At 49.4% G+C, this 15,628-nt stretch overlaps 1 protein-coding gene across 1 annotated transcript in view; it reads left to right on the plus strand.

The window, feature by feature from the left end:
- STARD10 (StAR related lipid transfer domain containing 10) overlaps window positions 1-11,986 on the plus strand; it is a 42,810-nt gene extending 30,824 nt beyond the window's left edge. Inside the window, exons 2-6 of the mRNA XM_066619931.1 lie at window positions 1,779-1,926; window positions 2,245-2,348; window positions 2,926-3,043; window positions 7,156-7,208; window positions 9,417-11,986. Coding sequence (XP_066476028.1) covers window positions 1,779-1,926; window positions 2,245-2,348; window positions 2,926-3,043; window positions 7,156-7,208; window positions 9,417-9,644 — 651 coding nt within the window. The 3' untranslated portion in view covers window positions 9,645-11,986. The remainder of the gene's footprint in view (window positions 1-1,778; window positions 1,927-2,244; window positions 2,349-2,925; window positions 3,044-7,155; window positions 7,209-9,416) is intronic.
- The last annotated feature ends 3,642 nt before the right edge of the window (window positions 11,987-15,628 follow it).

Below are 15,628 nucleotides of genomic sequence, written 5' to 3' on the forward strand. Positions count from 1 at the left end.
ACTAACAGCTTACAGAAACAACACTAACAAGACAGATGGACAGTGATTTGGTAGGGAAGGGGGCAGTCCCTGGTAAATAGTGGCAGGTGGAACATATCAGGAGTTCCAGTGTTTGTGATAACAGCAGCCAGAGTTCTTTATGCCAGAACGGTAGTGGAGAGGAAGAGAAGTTCCCCTCTGAAGAACTGGGGAAATAAAGGCAGAGTTGTGACTGAATGAGCGCATTCTGTCAGAACTAAAGGAAGAAGGACATAGTGGAAGTGGAAAAGGTGCAAAAGAGAGCGACTAAGATGATTACAGGGCTGGGGCACCTTCCTTATGAGGAAAGGCTACGGGGTTTGGGCCTCTTCAGCCTAGAAAAGAGGCACCTGAGGGGGGACATGATTGAGACATAAATTATGATGCACAGGAAGGATAAAGTGGATAGAGAGATGCTCTTTACACTCTCACATAACTCCAGAATCGGGACATCCATGAAAGTTGAGTGTTGGGAGAGTTAGGACAGACAGAAGAAGATATTTCTTTACTCAGTATGTGCAATTCCTTGCCGCAGGAGGTGGTGACGGCATCTGGCCTGGATGCCTTTAAAAGGGGATTGCACAAGTTTCTGGAGGAAGAATCCATTCTGGGTTACAAGCCACAATGTGTATGTGCAACCTCCTTATTTTAGAAATGGGCTATGTCAGAATGCCAGATGCAAGGGAGGGCACCAGGATGCAGGTCTTTTGCTGTCAGGTGTGCTCCCTGGGGCATTTGGTGGGCCACTGTGAGATACAGGAAGCTGGACTAGATGGGCCTACGGCCTGATCCAGTAGGGCTGTTCTTATGTTCTTTTAGGAAGACAGGGCGTGAGCTGCCATAGGGAATGCTGGCAGCATTTGTTGATTGCATTCCGCGTCTGCTCTGCCGGATGTTACCCATCTATGTCCTGGACTTGTATGATGGTGGAAGAAGTGCTTACAGAAGTCTGCTTGCAGTTATCTGTAAGATTAGGAGTTATGTGCATGTTCAGTTGTGCAGAAGCATTACTCCATTTTAAAATTACAAAGAATATGAAGAAAACGATGTACAGGTGAACAGTCAGTGACAGATTGCATATGTGATGGTCTGTCGCTGATCCCTGTCCTCCCCAAGCCTCCAAAGCTGAGGGGAACTGTCGGTAGGCTTTTCTGAATCCTGCCTGCGGCCTCAGTGGAATTTGGAAATGGCCCAGGGAAACCTCAGAATGCCTTATAAGGCAAAAAATCACTTCCGATTTCCCTCCAGAAACTGGAAGTTGCAATTTGGGGGGCATTCTGAGCCCTGTGGGTGGATGCCTGTGGCCTCTGCAGGGCTCAGAAAAGCCTCTGGAGGTGAGGAGAACACAACGCTGCTTTGCGCAGGTGATGTCATTTAAAGAGGACATCACCCAACGACGGGGATGCGAGAATGCATCCCTGTTAGGCGACGCACACCTGTAAACAGCAGACAGCATTTAATAGTGTCACAAGTTGTTTCGCACTCCTGTCAACAGTCTCTCATGAAAGGCAACTGCATCATCAAAGTGTTTGTGCTGCACGTGCAGATGTGCTGATGGCCAACTGGGTCAAGGGAAATGATTGGCTGCAGATTCTCCCATCAGTTTGCAGCCTGCTTTTCAGGAGGGAAACTCTTCTTTCACAGAGTAACTTTTAGAAAATGTTTTACATTCCTTTTGAAAGAGGAGCCGTTCCTTAAGAACAGCAGCTTTGCCTCACACAAGGCATAGGATGGGTTTCTGACACCACGTTTCTCTCCAGTGCAGGATGGAGTGCAAGGACGTCTCAGCGGAAACCCTCTACGATGTGCTGCACGATATTGAATATAGGAAAAAATGGGACACAAACGTCATTGAGACTTTTGACATTGGCAAGCTGACGGTCAACGCAGATGTGGGATATTACTCCTGTGAGAAGCTGGGGAAAGGGGCCCGTGGGTGGGAGGGATCAAATTGAGAGGGCCGCCGCTCTGTGCCCCTCATGCTGTGACCACCTTCACGCAAATAGTGCAAGCAGCATGAGGCAGTCCGGGAGGTGGCGGTGTCTCCTTCCTTCTGTATCACCCACGCCTCCAGGGTGGATAAGGCCCCATCCTGGTGTGCTGAACATTCCCAAGAAGCAGGCTGGTGCCTCTTTGGGATGGTGGAGAGACGCTTTGTGACTGGAGCGAGCTGGGAGGAGGATGCTTTGCCTTGCCCTGTTCCTGAATCTTCTTTTCCTCTGGCAGGGAAGTGCCCGAAACCCCTGAAGAATCGTGATGTGATCACACTGCGGTCCTGGCTGCCCATGGGCAACGACTACATCATCATGAACTACTCTGTCAAGCACCCCGTGAGTGCCAGGCCATGGGGGGGGGGGGCTGTATTGTGCGCAGAAGTTTGCAGATAGGCTTTAGGAGTGGGAGAGGAAGGAGGTGGGTGAACCTGTGTGGGCAGGATTGCACAAGTGTAATGTGTTGTAGTGTGGGCAGGATTGCATGAGGCATTGGCAACATCTAAAACCTGCCTTGTGTTGCAAAGTGGCTTGCAGACAATAAAAAACAACAGCACAGTCACCTGCAAAATCCAAGATACGTAAATAAAATTTGCAGCAAACAAACTATGACCACACGTGCTAGCCTGAGATGTGCCCGCTTGTTTTTTTGTTCATTAGTCGCACTCCTCTTCCATCTTTCCTCCAAGGAGCTCAGAGTGGTGTGTAGCGTGCAAGGCTCTCCCCCCCTCCTTTGTTTTTATAGTGACCGTGTGAGGCAGGGTAGGCTGAGAGCCAGCAGCTTCTCAGGCAGACCCGGCCAGCTTTGTGACAGGTGCTAGTGGACTTGAACCCAAGTCTTCTTGGTCTTGGTCTGACTTTTTGACCAACTTGGTCTACTTCCAGTGGCATTTCAGATCCACTTGTCTCTTTTCAGAAATACCCTCCCAGGAAAGACATGGTGAGGGCTGTCTCCATTCAAACTGGCTACCTGATCCAGGGAAAAGGAGCCAAGAACTGCAGCCTCACCTACCTGGCTCAGGTAGACCCCAAAGGTAAGCCTTCACCCAGGGCTTGGCCATCCATGAGGCCAGTTGAGGTGGTTTCCTCAGGCAGCAGATGGGTCGGGGCACCCACCTCCACCTCCGTTGCTCCGTTGCACCTCATTTGCCTCCGTTGCTCCTCACCTTCCTGCTTCCAGGTGTGGAAAAGGGGACAGAGCAGAAGAGGAAGTGTGGAGGAGAAAAGGGCAGTGAGCTGAAACACTGAAACACAGTGATGCTCATTTAGCTCCCTGATCTCCTCCACTCCCCTCTGCTTATCCATTCCAGAGAGTGGGAGGAGGATTGGCTGGTGCATCCCCAGGTAAGTGGCAGCAGCACTTGGAGTTCTGCCTCTGGTGCCAGCAGATCTTGGGCCAGCCCTGCCTGCCTTGACCTTGCAGCGCAGGTCAGCTGCACTTATGTTCCTTGTTTTCTGTCTCTGAGTTCATTTTCTGTCCCTAAGACCATTTTCTACCCAGGAAACTGACCGAGGCATGAGAGTCAGAGACACTCCCTCAGCCCACTAATCCCTGGTTTTAGTACTTGGGGTTACTTCTAGCATCCAGGCAGAATCCAGGAAGGCTGAATACATTCTTGACCACTGGCACATTTATGTGTTTAAATAAATGATTGAGATTCTGGTCCTCAGGATGTCAGGAAAATGCTGGAATAAGTGTGGGCAGCTTCAGTTAGAAGCCAGATTATATTCCCAGTGACATTCTTTGATCTTTGTTTTCAAGTCAAAAATGTGCTGTTGAATTTTCTTCATTTCCTTACCATTCACATGATTAATCTGTGGAACTCCTTGCCACAGGATGTGGTGATTGCATCTGGCCTAGATGGTTTTAAAAGGAGATTGGACAGACCTATGGTGGAAAAGTCTGTCACAGGCTACAACTCTTGATGAGTACAGGTATAACCTAATTATCCATGGATTTTTTACCTGCAGTTTTATCTCAATGAGATATGAAGGGCACTTTAAATCAAAGGAAAAAGATGTTTAACAGTAGTCTCGTTAATGGGATTGAGGACAACCGGTAGACAATCCATCAGTCATTCTTTCTCCAAGCACTCAATTGGAGCCTCTGTTCTAGGCAAGTAACCCATCCCTTTCCCCTGAGCATGTGAAAGAATGCAAGTCATTATCACCTCCTCCATTCTTTCCCTGTGCTGGACTCCCAGGGAAGCGAGGGGTCACTGCCTTGGAGTGAAGCCTTTCTAAGCACCTGGAGACTGATTCCCTCTGTGTGCATTACAAGGCTGCGTGCAAGGCTGTTTTTAAACCGCTGAGCAAAAGGATGTTGTTTTTAAAATGGATTTACTTTAGTGCAGTTTTTGCCATCCACGTGGGTTCTGGGAACGGAACCCTTGCAAGGAATGCAACTCAACTTATGTATGCAACCTCCTAGTTTCAGAAGTAGGCTCTTTCTCTCACGTGCTGGATGCAAGGGAGTGGCAACAGGATATGGGTGTCTTGTGGTCTGGTGTGCTCCCGGAGTCATCTGGTGGGCCACTGTGAGATACAGGAAGCTGGGCTAGATGAGCCCTTGGCCTGATCCAGCAAGGCTCTTCTTATGTTCTTGTAAATAGGTTTTCTATATACACTTCACAATGACTAAACAACTTACAGACTAAACTGCTACTTACTGTTCCTCTGGGCACCTTCTGCTAATGGAATGAATATTCCATCAGTGGAAGGCCCACTGTGTTGGCACTGCATCTGCAGGGACAACATGCATAGCAGGGCCACCAGCGCTAAAGGCTGGTGATTGCGCATATGTGCACCACCTGAGGAGGTGAGTGTGTGGCGAGTGGGCTGTGGGCAGTGAAGGGGAGGATCCAGGTGGAGAGGAGGAGGATTGGGATGGGAATCTGAGCTGCCAGCAGGCATGTTGGGGAAGGCATGGGGCAGTTATGGACATCAGTGTCACCACTGATATCCTGTGTCCCCCCCACCTGGCCTTGCCACATCCCACTGGGTACATGTGGACTTGTGCCAGCCCCAAAATGGATACATATTTGAGTGGACCTATTGGAGACCTTGGCATGACAGGTAAGTAAAAGTTGCATCATGTCCCCGGGCCGGCCCGCAGGATGCAACAGAGGCTGCACCAGCACCCCTGTGCCCTGCAGGCTGGCTGGTCTGGCCCTTAGACTCTCCCCCTGCCACACTTCCTTGGGTCCTTTTTTCCAGCAGCATCAACTGCAAAATCCTATTATGCCCTACTCTGTTTAATGACCAGCTGGTGCTGCATTTCGAGGTAGGGTGAGTAGTAGATTTCTGTGACTCTTCTGGACTGTTGTCCCAAAGTTGTCCTGTGTATAGCAACCCTGTTTGAACAAAAATGTGAAGTTTGTCTTCCACACACATTCAGCCACAGATGAAATGGCAGCGCCTTTCACCATTCGCATAACTTATTAGAAGGGCAAACTTTGGGGTTGGCAGTGGCAGGATTCAAGTTTTTTTGCAGACCCCTTTTCTGCAGCGCTTGCTGTCCAGAAATTCCTGCCACTCAGTCTCTGAGCAACCCTGCACTGCTTGTGAAGTCCTCCATCTGGCATAGAGGACATTTCACGGCACATGGTACTTAGTCAAGCCGGCAGGGTCACAGCATTGGGCATCAGAACCCTCCTGTGGCTCTGCATCACTGACTCTGCTCAGCACTTGTAAATAAAGGTGACTTCTGTGTGAAATATGCAAATGGTTGAGTTTGGGAGTTGACTTTTTTCTTTTTGAAGCACAACTCAGCTGTCTCTGTCTGGGGTGGAAAATGTGAATTTTTGGGAGAGGAGAAGGCCTGCCCTTGTGTCAGGCAATATTTTTGCCATTTGATTTGTTAAGAGAGCCCCCCTGACTCACAAATCCATAAGGACAGAGCAACTGCCCCGCTGGATTAGACCAAAGTCTAGCCTGGTGTTTTGTCTCCAGCGGTGGGCAGTCGGGTGTCTCCGATAAGCTGACAAGCCTGGGATGTTGGAGGCAGTAGCTGTGCCCTCTTGCTTGCTCCTAGCAGCACTCGGAGATCTTCTTCTAACCAGGGTGGCTGCATTTGGTGTGCCTGGTTCATATCCACTGTGTTCCTCTCCTCCTTCATGGATACCTCAACTCTTTTGGAAGCCACCTGAGCAGCGGCTATACCACGCCATGTGGCTGGGCATTCAACCCTGACATTTATTTTGCATTGTGCTTCCTTTTGGTTTGTGCTGAAACTGCTGCCCACTGGGAGATCCCAAATTCTAGAGTCAACAAGAGGAGGCAAATGTCTCTTCCTCAGCCCACTCCTTTTTCCTTGCGGCCTTGGTCATGTCTCTGCCTCTCCCAAGCTCTTTTGTTTCCTCAACTAAAAAATCCAGCAGCCCTTTAAACCTCCCTTGTAAGGGAGGGAGCTCCAATGCTGTAAACTGAGTTTGGTTGCCCTTTATTGTAACCACCCTCCCCCAGTCTCAAAGTGGGGTGACCAGAACTGTGCGGAGTGCTCCAAATCCAGGACTTGAGCACTCCTGAAGCCCCTTGGCAGTGCTGTCTCCAGCCACAGTCGGCGATTCTGCCCTTCCGTGACATCAGAGCAGCTAATTTATGGGAATCCTGACAGCACTCAGCTTGTCAATTACCAGGCACAGAATTCAGCATCTTGGGAATCTTTTCTTTTCAAAAATTAATGCAAGTTCCTAGTCCTTATGGCTGAGGAGTAAAGGCTTGAAAAGGTGTTGAGGAATCTCAGAAGGTTCAGGTGTCCAGTCTAGTAATGCCTTCATTGATGTAACTCTTTTAGATTCTCTGATTTGGGGCTCTCAAATAAGAGGGTCCTGGGTGTAAAAATCTAGTGCTGAAAGTCAGAAATATGGCTGCAAAAGCTCCAGGAGCTGAGTTTTCTTTGCACTCCCTGGCAGTGTCTCCATGCAGGGCTGGGAAAGACTCCTGGAGGGTTGCAGCCATCAGAGCAATCTTGAACTTGAGGGATATGTTATGGACTGACCCAGTAGGAGACTGCATCACAGGTTCATTCAGGTCTTTTGCCCTGCCAGCTACTGGGGGGGGGGGGCTGGAAATTGGGATATAAGCTCCCAATTAATGGCAGTAAGATTATTATTGGCAGTAATCATTGGCTGTTTTTCCCCTGCAGGTTCTTTGCCAAAGTGGGTGGTGAACAAGTCCTCTCAGTTTCTGGCCCCAAAGGTGAGTTGTGCCTCACTTTCTCTTTGGTTCCACCAACTGCTGGTGTGTTTCATCTTCCAGCCTTGGCTGAGAGCACCAGTCTTTGGCTCATGAGGATAGTAAACTGTGTGAGCTGCTGCTGGTGACACCTGGGGGGGGGGAGAGCACATTTGGGAGAGGGTCCTTGCCAGAGTGTGTGGGGCCTGGAAGGATCTGGCAGTGCCTCATGGGCCACTTGCTGTTTGGCCCCTGTGCCCCTCTTTCCCCCTGCTTGCTTCTAGTGGACCCCCTTGTGATGAGAGCAAAGGTTTGCCACATCCTTGGTGGTTGCTGGATCTCAGTGTGACCAAGAGACTCCAGGATAGGTTTGCATTTTGTACCACGTGAGCCATTCCACCTGAAACAGCCAAGGAAGGTCTAAAAGCAACTGTCGCTGACTGCGCACAACTGTATAAGTCTTTCTTCAAGGTCGGCACTGGCAGAGATCACCTGGCCATTTCACCTTCTCTAGTGACGTGCTCAGGTCACCCATGTTGCCCTGTAATAATCCCCTTCCATCGGTGCACAGCTTGATTAATTAGCTCCATCACTGAGGTATCATGTTTAACCTTTGCCCACAATGGCACTGGAGAGGATCGTGCATCATCTGGTCTCATGATGCCCCCATTTAATTAAAAGCCCCAGAAGTATGAGAGGGAGGAAGGGGGGAAACTCGCCTTTCGTTGCTTGTGCATGTATTAGCTTTCCAGAGGCAGTGTCCCGCGTGGCCTTCCCAGCAACAAAGGGCTGTGTTCAGGCTGGAGACTGGTTTTGCTCACAGTAAAAGGAGATGCTGACAGCAGCCCCACAGCCCTGCTTGAAGGAATAAGTAGTGATGAAAGAGGCCTAGCCACGAGTAGAAGAGGGACTGGTCCTCCAACCATCAACTTCCCCTTGGGGAAGGGGGAACATGGAAACTGTCAAAGTTGAGCATTCCAGGGTCTCTGGTAGAATAGGATTGACCTGAGGGCCAGTCGCATAGCTACGAGGGGGTAAGTACCGCAGGCATTGCAAAGCACCATCTAAGCAGCCCCTTCCACTCCCGTTGGAGCCATTCTGGGCTGCTCTCTTCTGCCCCTTTTCCATTTCCACAATTTTCTTTTTTGAGATGTGGTGACCAGAACTGGACACACTATGTATGTCTCATATAGTTTGGTCCTGAGAACTGTTCGTTTGTACCTATGCACATGATATTTTATGTGGTGAGGACCCAGACTGGTGCTCCTTGGTGCACGTGGTACAGATATTGATGCAAGGGGGATGCTGGGGTTGGGGGAAGGTGGTGGAGGCCGGGGGTGGGTGGGGAGTACCTGCAGTTGTTTCCGTAACAGGTCCTTCAGCTCAGTTGCAGCAGGAGTGGGTGACCAAGGCCTGGTGCCAAAGACTCTCTGGGGGGAAATGGTGGTATTTTAGAAGGGGTGTGAAGGAAGGGAGTTGGGAGCACCCAGCAGGGTTCCAGGGGTGTGTTTCTGGCCTACCACAGGGCAGCCAGTGAGAACGAGTGGGGTTACTTGAAAGCTTTCAACAGGAGATGAACCTTAAATTGCAGAGCAGTGCCCCCCCCCCATTGAGCAGTGGCCCCTACAGGAGCCAGGACCACAGCCTTTGATTACTGTAGGTGGGGAGTTACTGCCCATTGCTGATCCAGCACCTAGCCGGGAGGTGCTGGGAGTTCCTGGGTCACCCAGGCAAGCACTGAAACCTTTGTTCCCAAAAAAGCCACCCATGGGGAGTAGGAGAGCAGGCCAGGGAGACTGTAAGCAGGTGGGCTGGGAAGAGGTCAAGCAGAGGAGTCCTGCTGGCACCACTGCCGCACAAATAGCGAGATGTGGTGTGGAAGGGCTTCTGGAGAGCCGTGCAAGATGTAGCAGGTGTGTGCGCAGGGCACCCAGCCGTCAGGGTCCAGCACTTGCTGTGCCACCACAGCAGCCCCTGCGCATTGGGCCCAGTGGATGAGGCTGAGCCTCCCTCTGGGCTTGCCCCTCAGGCTAAGCAGCCTGGGCACCACTCACTTCCCCTTATCTTGATCCCTGCCTGTTTTAGACTGTGTTCCTTCGTGCATGTGCTCTCCTGCACAATGACAGAGAAAGGAGCCAGAACCAGACAGTTTGGGTGCCATAAGGACTCACCTGGATCTTTGCTAACAAACCCCTTCCTGTTCCTGGGTCTCCTCCTGGTCTTCCTGTGCAGGCAATGAAGAAGATGTACAAGGCATGCGTGAAGTATCCAGATTGGAAGCAGAAGCACAACCCCCATTTCAAGCCCTGGCTGTACCCTGAACAGAATGCCCTGGCCTCTGTGGCTCTCTCTGAGCTGGCCATCCAGCATGCTGACTCCCTGGAGAACATCGACGAGAGCAGCCTGTCTGAGACCAAAGACGAGCGGGGAGAGGGCAGCGACGAGGACAGTGTCAACTGAGGAGGCTTCTGTGGGTGCCGCTGACCTTCTCTCCACTCCAATCACCACCGGGGCTTCTTTATGTCTGTGTAGTCAATGCATTTTGTGTCTTGAAAAGAAACTGCACCCTCCCCTCTTCCTGATCCACCTGGTCTGGGGACGGACAGGCAGATTTCTGACACCTGGGTTGCAGTTGTCTGGCACCCTTGTCAAAAGGCTAGCAGTGGGCGCTTGGCAGGGCCATTCAGACAGCCACGTCCTACAAATAAAGGTACTCTAGGAAAACGATCCTCTCTGGATGCTGTGTTAAGAGACGTGGCTGACTCTCTAGCCACATGTGTGTTCTCCCCCCCCCCTTATTCCTGAAGCACCTTCCTTTCTACAGCTGTCATTTTTCTTTACCAGATTGGGTGGGGTATGTCACCCCCCCCCAAGAAAAATGGCCGACTTACTTAACTTCTCTGACCACTTGGGGTCTGGAAGGGAGAGTCTTGTCCCTTTCTGTTACTCACCTCCGACCAAGTCCATGTTTAAGGGGTGGGGTGAGGGGCCACCCTTCATTGTCCCTCTGGTGGTCTGAAATTGAGTGGGCAATTGTTTTGTCCTTCCCTATCCATAACATGTCAGGGTGCTGCTGCCTGATGCACTTGATTCCAGGAGGGATTCAAAATGTGCAAGCATCACAATAGTTCTCGGAGCCATTATCTCAAGAACTGCCTTTGCAGGGAGAACATTCACACATGCAGAAGTGTGCGTTTCAGCTTGTCTCAGTGTCAGGAAAGATGTATTTGTGAAATTGCATTAAAAGAAGCAGCAGCAGCGTGAGGCATCCTTAGCCCAGGCAAAGCTTTTTTGAGATAAGTGCCAGGATCCAATGCTGACCCTGGTGATGGCTCCATTACTGGACTGTACCATTTTGAGCTGCAGAGGTGTGTGTGTGTCAAATGCTTCACCACCTCCCCTTTCTTCACTTGCAAAACCAGCATATCATGTTACTTTCATGTTGTCGTCCCCACTAATTTTGGACGTAGGGAGAGAGACTTTTGTTGTCATGTGGGAGACACCCCCTTTGTGCAATTCCCCCCACCACAGTCCGAAGTGACACAGTCCAGGACCATCCTCTTGATTGTCTGCTGCCTTCTGTGTATGCTTGCCCAATGGAACTTCAGGAGGTTGGGTGGGGAGTTCCCAAATGCTGTAGTTTTGCAGCCCAGGTTTCACATTCACTCCTGTCATTAGAATATTTGTACTGTCACCCGTCCATTTTAGTTGGTGCATCTTTCTCTTAATGTTCAAGATCACAAGGGGGAGGACTGGCTTTACTGAGAGAGAAAAGAGGCCTCTGTCAATGCCCCTTCAAAGCATTCCTCCCACTTGACTTGCAGACAGAAAGAGCCCACCCAGTGGAAAGGATTTCCTGTTCCTAGGCTGATTTCTGAAGCCACTTCAGAAGTGGACCGCACTGCCTTTCTGCCCCTTGGCCTGCGCTCCACTGGTCTGGACAGACTGCCACTTGAATCCAAGCAATCAGTTTGCACAAAACGCATAAATCCAGGATTGCCTTCAGATCACCAGAATTGCAGGCAAGGTGTTTAAAAAAAGTCTCTCTTGTGCCTTCAGGTTCTGAATCAGCAGAACCAGCTGATCATCGAGACTGCCCCCCCACCTGTTTCAGGATGAACTTTCTGTCCTAATCTTAGTCAGGTCCAGTCTGGAAAAGGGAAACGTCCTGCTGTACTCTCCACCTCACCCCACATATAAACTAAGGCCCTGAATGGATTCTTGATTATGGGGTGCCTGACATGATTTCTCCTGAAGGAGGGACCTGAGTTTGGAGTGATGCAAACCATTGCCTCCTCTCCAATAATCCAGTAAAGTCCAGGTTGGAGGGCCCTGCAAGGGAAGGGGACATCGTTCCTGTTCCCTGAAACCCCAGAATTCCCATAGATGTGGACAAAGCTCTGTGTGGACACTTCTGGTAGTCTGCCTACTCCTGTGTGGCCCAGTAGCCGCTAGTGATCTCTCTCTCCCTCTCCTCTGTGTTGTTGCGTCACCACCATCTGAGCTGACTTCTTTGGGATGGGAAAAATCTTGCTTGGCGTGGAAAATTCTATCCTGAGGTTTTTGAGAGACTTTCCGCAATAGGTGTGGGGAGGCAAAGTCTCCCCCAGTTCTTCTGCCCCCATCCCGAAATCTGTGAGGCTGGCTTCCTGAACATATATGCTTGGGGCTAGCCTGAAATCTGGGGCTTGTTGGACCATTTTGTTCAGGGGCTTCCCTGGATCACCTTTTACATTTCACAGGGGGAAAAGCAAAGATTTCATACCTTGTTATTTCAAAATAAAAGGAATTATTCAAGCAAATCAGCATCTTGTTGTCCTATTTGTTCACATCTGAAGCTGTGATCAACACCAGCTTTGATTCTGAAAATGAAGAGGCAGCGAGGACCAGATTCTGCTTGGCCAGTTTTGCTAAACTTCTCCTTGGGGCCAGACCTTGGCTCTTTGAGATTGAAATTCATAGTGCGTTTTTCTTCTGAATGTAACTATGTGGGAGACAGTTTGGACTGGAGCCCAACCATTTTGCTCCACCCTGAGTTTCCAACTTAAATTGCTCACCACAGCTCCTGTTGCAGCCTCACAACTAGACCCCCTGGCTTTTCCCTGCTCTGTGGCTAATAGCTGCTTTGGAGGTGGTTTGGATAGAGGTTGCAGCAAAGGCAGAGAGGGCTGGGTCCCCTTCCTTCTGTGCTGCAGCCCTGATCTGAATTACCATCCCTGCGAGTTCCAGTCAAGGAGTTCCAATATAATGTGACAGAAACATCCTTGAACAGCATGAATTGAAAGGTTTAAGCTTAGACTGAAAACCACATGAATGAGACCCCTTGCTCCTGCATGTCATTCTTCTGAGTGTGCCTCCTTGTCCAGGCAATGACTAGCAGAGAAGCAACAGCTATCCTCTGAAAGTGCATCTTTGCATCAAGGGGGATCACACCCAATGCAGACGTGTGGCAGAAAGACCCACTCCAGGAGAGGCTGTTTGGAAGGAGGTGAGTCCAGGGCAGTGAATCATGTAGATATATTGGGTATTCTCTGTGAATGGGGCCTTTGTGTTCCCAAAAGCCTTTGATGGTGGAATTCATCTGTGGCAGCTGTCCCACAGTTCAGCATTGTGTCTTAGCATGATCTTTGAGAATCCCTGGTTGGACCATTTCCCCAGTCAATGGGTGAGATTCACGTATCATCCCAGGGCTCCTGAATCTCCTTTCAGTTCTGTCCACTGTACAAAAGCCCACAATTGTGTGTTCTGCCTGCGACACAGCTGCTCTTAGAAGGAAACAGTTATTCCCTGATGAGTCCAGTCAGGCTGTTTTCCTGTACTTTGCATATATAAGTACAAGGATGTAAAGATCCAGGAGGAAAAAAAAAACATGTTAGAAACTATACAGTGGTTCTCAAACTTTTAGCACTGGGATCCACTTATTAGAATAAGAATCTGTTAGGACCCATCAGAAGTAATGTCATGACCAGAAGTGACATCCTCAAGCAGAAAATTTTTTAACAACTCTAGGCTGCAATTTACTATCATTGTTAAACACATATCCATAGTAGCCTGTTAAAAGTACAGATCTGTAACATTTCCCCAAATACAGTCACATACCAGGGTAGCATCAAGTCTAATATATTAAATTAAAATTTTTGAAATGAATGGGGACCCACCAGACCCACAGTTTGAGAAACACTGAATATAACATCAGGCTTCTCACTTCCCACTGAAGATAACTTATGGGCATTTGATGGGCTGGACAAAGGGAACAAACATCACTGGTAAAATATTTTTCTCTTATCATAGAAACCTAGAATTGGAAGGTACACCTTGGTCCACAAAGTCAGTCCTCCCTTGAAACAGGAATATAACTACAGCTGTTCTTATAAAAGAACCCTCATAGCCGTGAATGAACATAAGAACAGCCCCACTGGATCAGGCCATAGGCCCATCTAGTCCAGCTTCCTGCATCTCACAGCGGCCCCACCAAATGCCCCAGGGAGCACACCAGATAACAAGAGACCACATCCTGGTGCCCTCCCTTGCATCTGGCATTCTGACATAACCCATTTCTAAAATCAAGAGGTTGCGCATACACATCATGGCTTGTACCCCGTAATGGCTTTTTCCTCCAGAAACTTGTCCAATCCCCTTTTAAAGGCGTCCAGGCTAGATGCCATCACCACATCCTGTGGCAAGGAGTTCCACAGACCAACCACACGCTGAGTAAAGAAATATTTACTGTTGCCGAGTAAAGACAGCGTGAGATATACTGTATAACTGGGATTTATTTTAGTAGTGTTTCTCAAACTGTTGGGTGGGTTGTGACCTGATTTCCAGTGGGTCCTGCAGAGCTTCCAATGGTAGGATGATAGAAAAACCAGATATCAAATTGCCTCAAGCCCTGAGGCTGTTCCAAAATCAGATAGCTACTAACTGCCCTGCAAACAACTGAACTCCTGCAGTTTGCAAGCTTGTGTGAATAGAAGGAGATTAATGTTTGAGGCCCAATCCTATCCAATTTTCCAGTGCTGGTGCAGCTGTGCCAATGGGGTGTGCCCTTACCTCAGGGCTACATTGTAGCTACACCAGTGCTGGAAAGTTGGATAGGATTGGGCCCTGAATGTCTTTTTTTCTGATGTGTTTTTTTCCAAGTCCATCAATGACAGATAGTAGATGCATATGAAGATTGGGTCACTGAATTAAGCCCCTCAAGCCTCATTACAATAAATTGATCCAGGTTTTTTTTTTTTTGTTTTTTTTTTGCAAATAAATAGATAAAATATTACATGAAAATAAATTCGGTGGGTTCCGACAGAGCAGTGGTACATTGGTGTGCCGTGAATGGCTTGCAGGTGTGCCATAGTTGTTTGAGGAAACATCACTTATTAGTTAGGGCCATTGGGGGATGTGAGTCTCATACTGGCAGCACACTGTGCCTTATCAATTGTCAAAAACTGATGGTGTGCCTTGACAATTTTAGTGCCTTGACAAGAAATGAAAAAGGTCGAAAATCACTGTGATAGTGTGCCATTTTAAAACAGACAGCTGGGGCAGAAGTGCATCAGTGGGCAGGATGTGGCCGGGCAGCTGCCTAGCCTCTCAAAAGATGTGTATTTGGGGGAAGGAGGTGCAAGTGGAGGCCCCACTCCAATGTCTGGTGGAAGCTGCAGTACTCACAAGGAAAACCAGTACTCATACAGTGGTACCTGGAAAGCAGTACACGCAGGGGGGAAAAAGGCCATAAGCCTTGAGATCGACAGGTATTGTATTGGCAACCTTCAGTCTCGAAAGACTCTGGTATCGCGCTCTGAAAGGTGGTTCTGGCACAGCGTCTAGTGTGGCTGAAAAGGCCAATCCGGGAGTGACAATCCCTTCCACACCGGGAACAAGTGCAGTCTGTCCCTGGTCTGTCTCCCTGGCTATGGGCCTTCCTTCTTTGCCTCTTTGCCTCAGACTGTTGGCAAAGTGTCTCTTCAAACTGGGAAAGGCCATGCTTCACAGCCTGCCTCCAAGCGGGCCGCTCAGAGGACAGGGTTTCCCACCTGTTGAGGTCCACTCCTAAGGCCTTCAGATCCCTCTTGCAGATGTCCTTTTATCGCAGCTGTGGTCTACCTGTAGGGCGCTTTCCTTGCACGAGTTCTCCATAGAGGAGATCCTTTGGGATCAGGCCATCATCCATTCTCACGACATGACCGAGCCAACGCAGGCGTCTCTGTTTCAGCAGTGCATACATGCATTCAGTTTCCTCTCCTGTTGTGAGCAAAGAGTCCATGTTGTGAGCTAGGGATTCCAGCTCGTTCCAGGACTGTGTTGTTTGGAACTTTGTCCTGCCAGGTGATGCCGAGAATGCGTCGGAGGAAGCACATGTGGAAAGCGTTCAGTTAGAGTGACAGAAAGAAAACCAAGTGGGACTGAAGTCCAACTTGACCAACCTAGAAGATGCCTTAACAATCCAC

This window comes from Tiliqua scincoides, chromosome 3, assembly GCF_035046505.1.
Source record: "Tiliqua scincoides isolate rTilSci1 chromosome 3, rTilSci1.hap2, whole genome shotgun sequence".
Taxonomy (NCBI): domain Eukaryota; kingdom Metazoa; phylum Chordata; class Lepidosauria; order Squamata; family Scincidae; genus Tiliqua; species Tiliqua scincoides.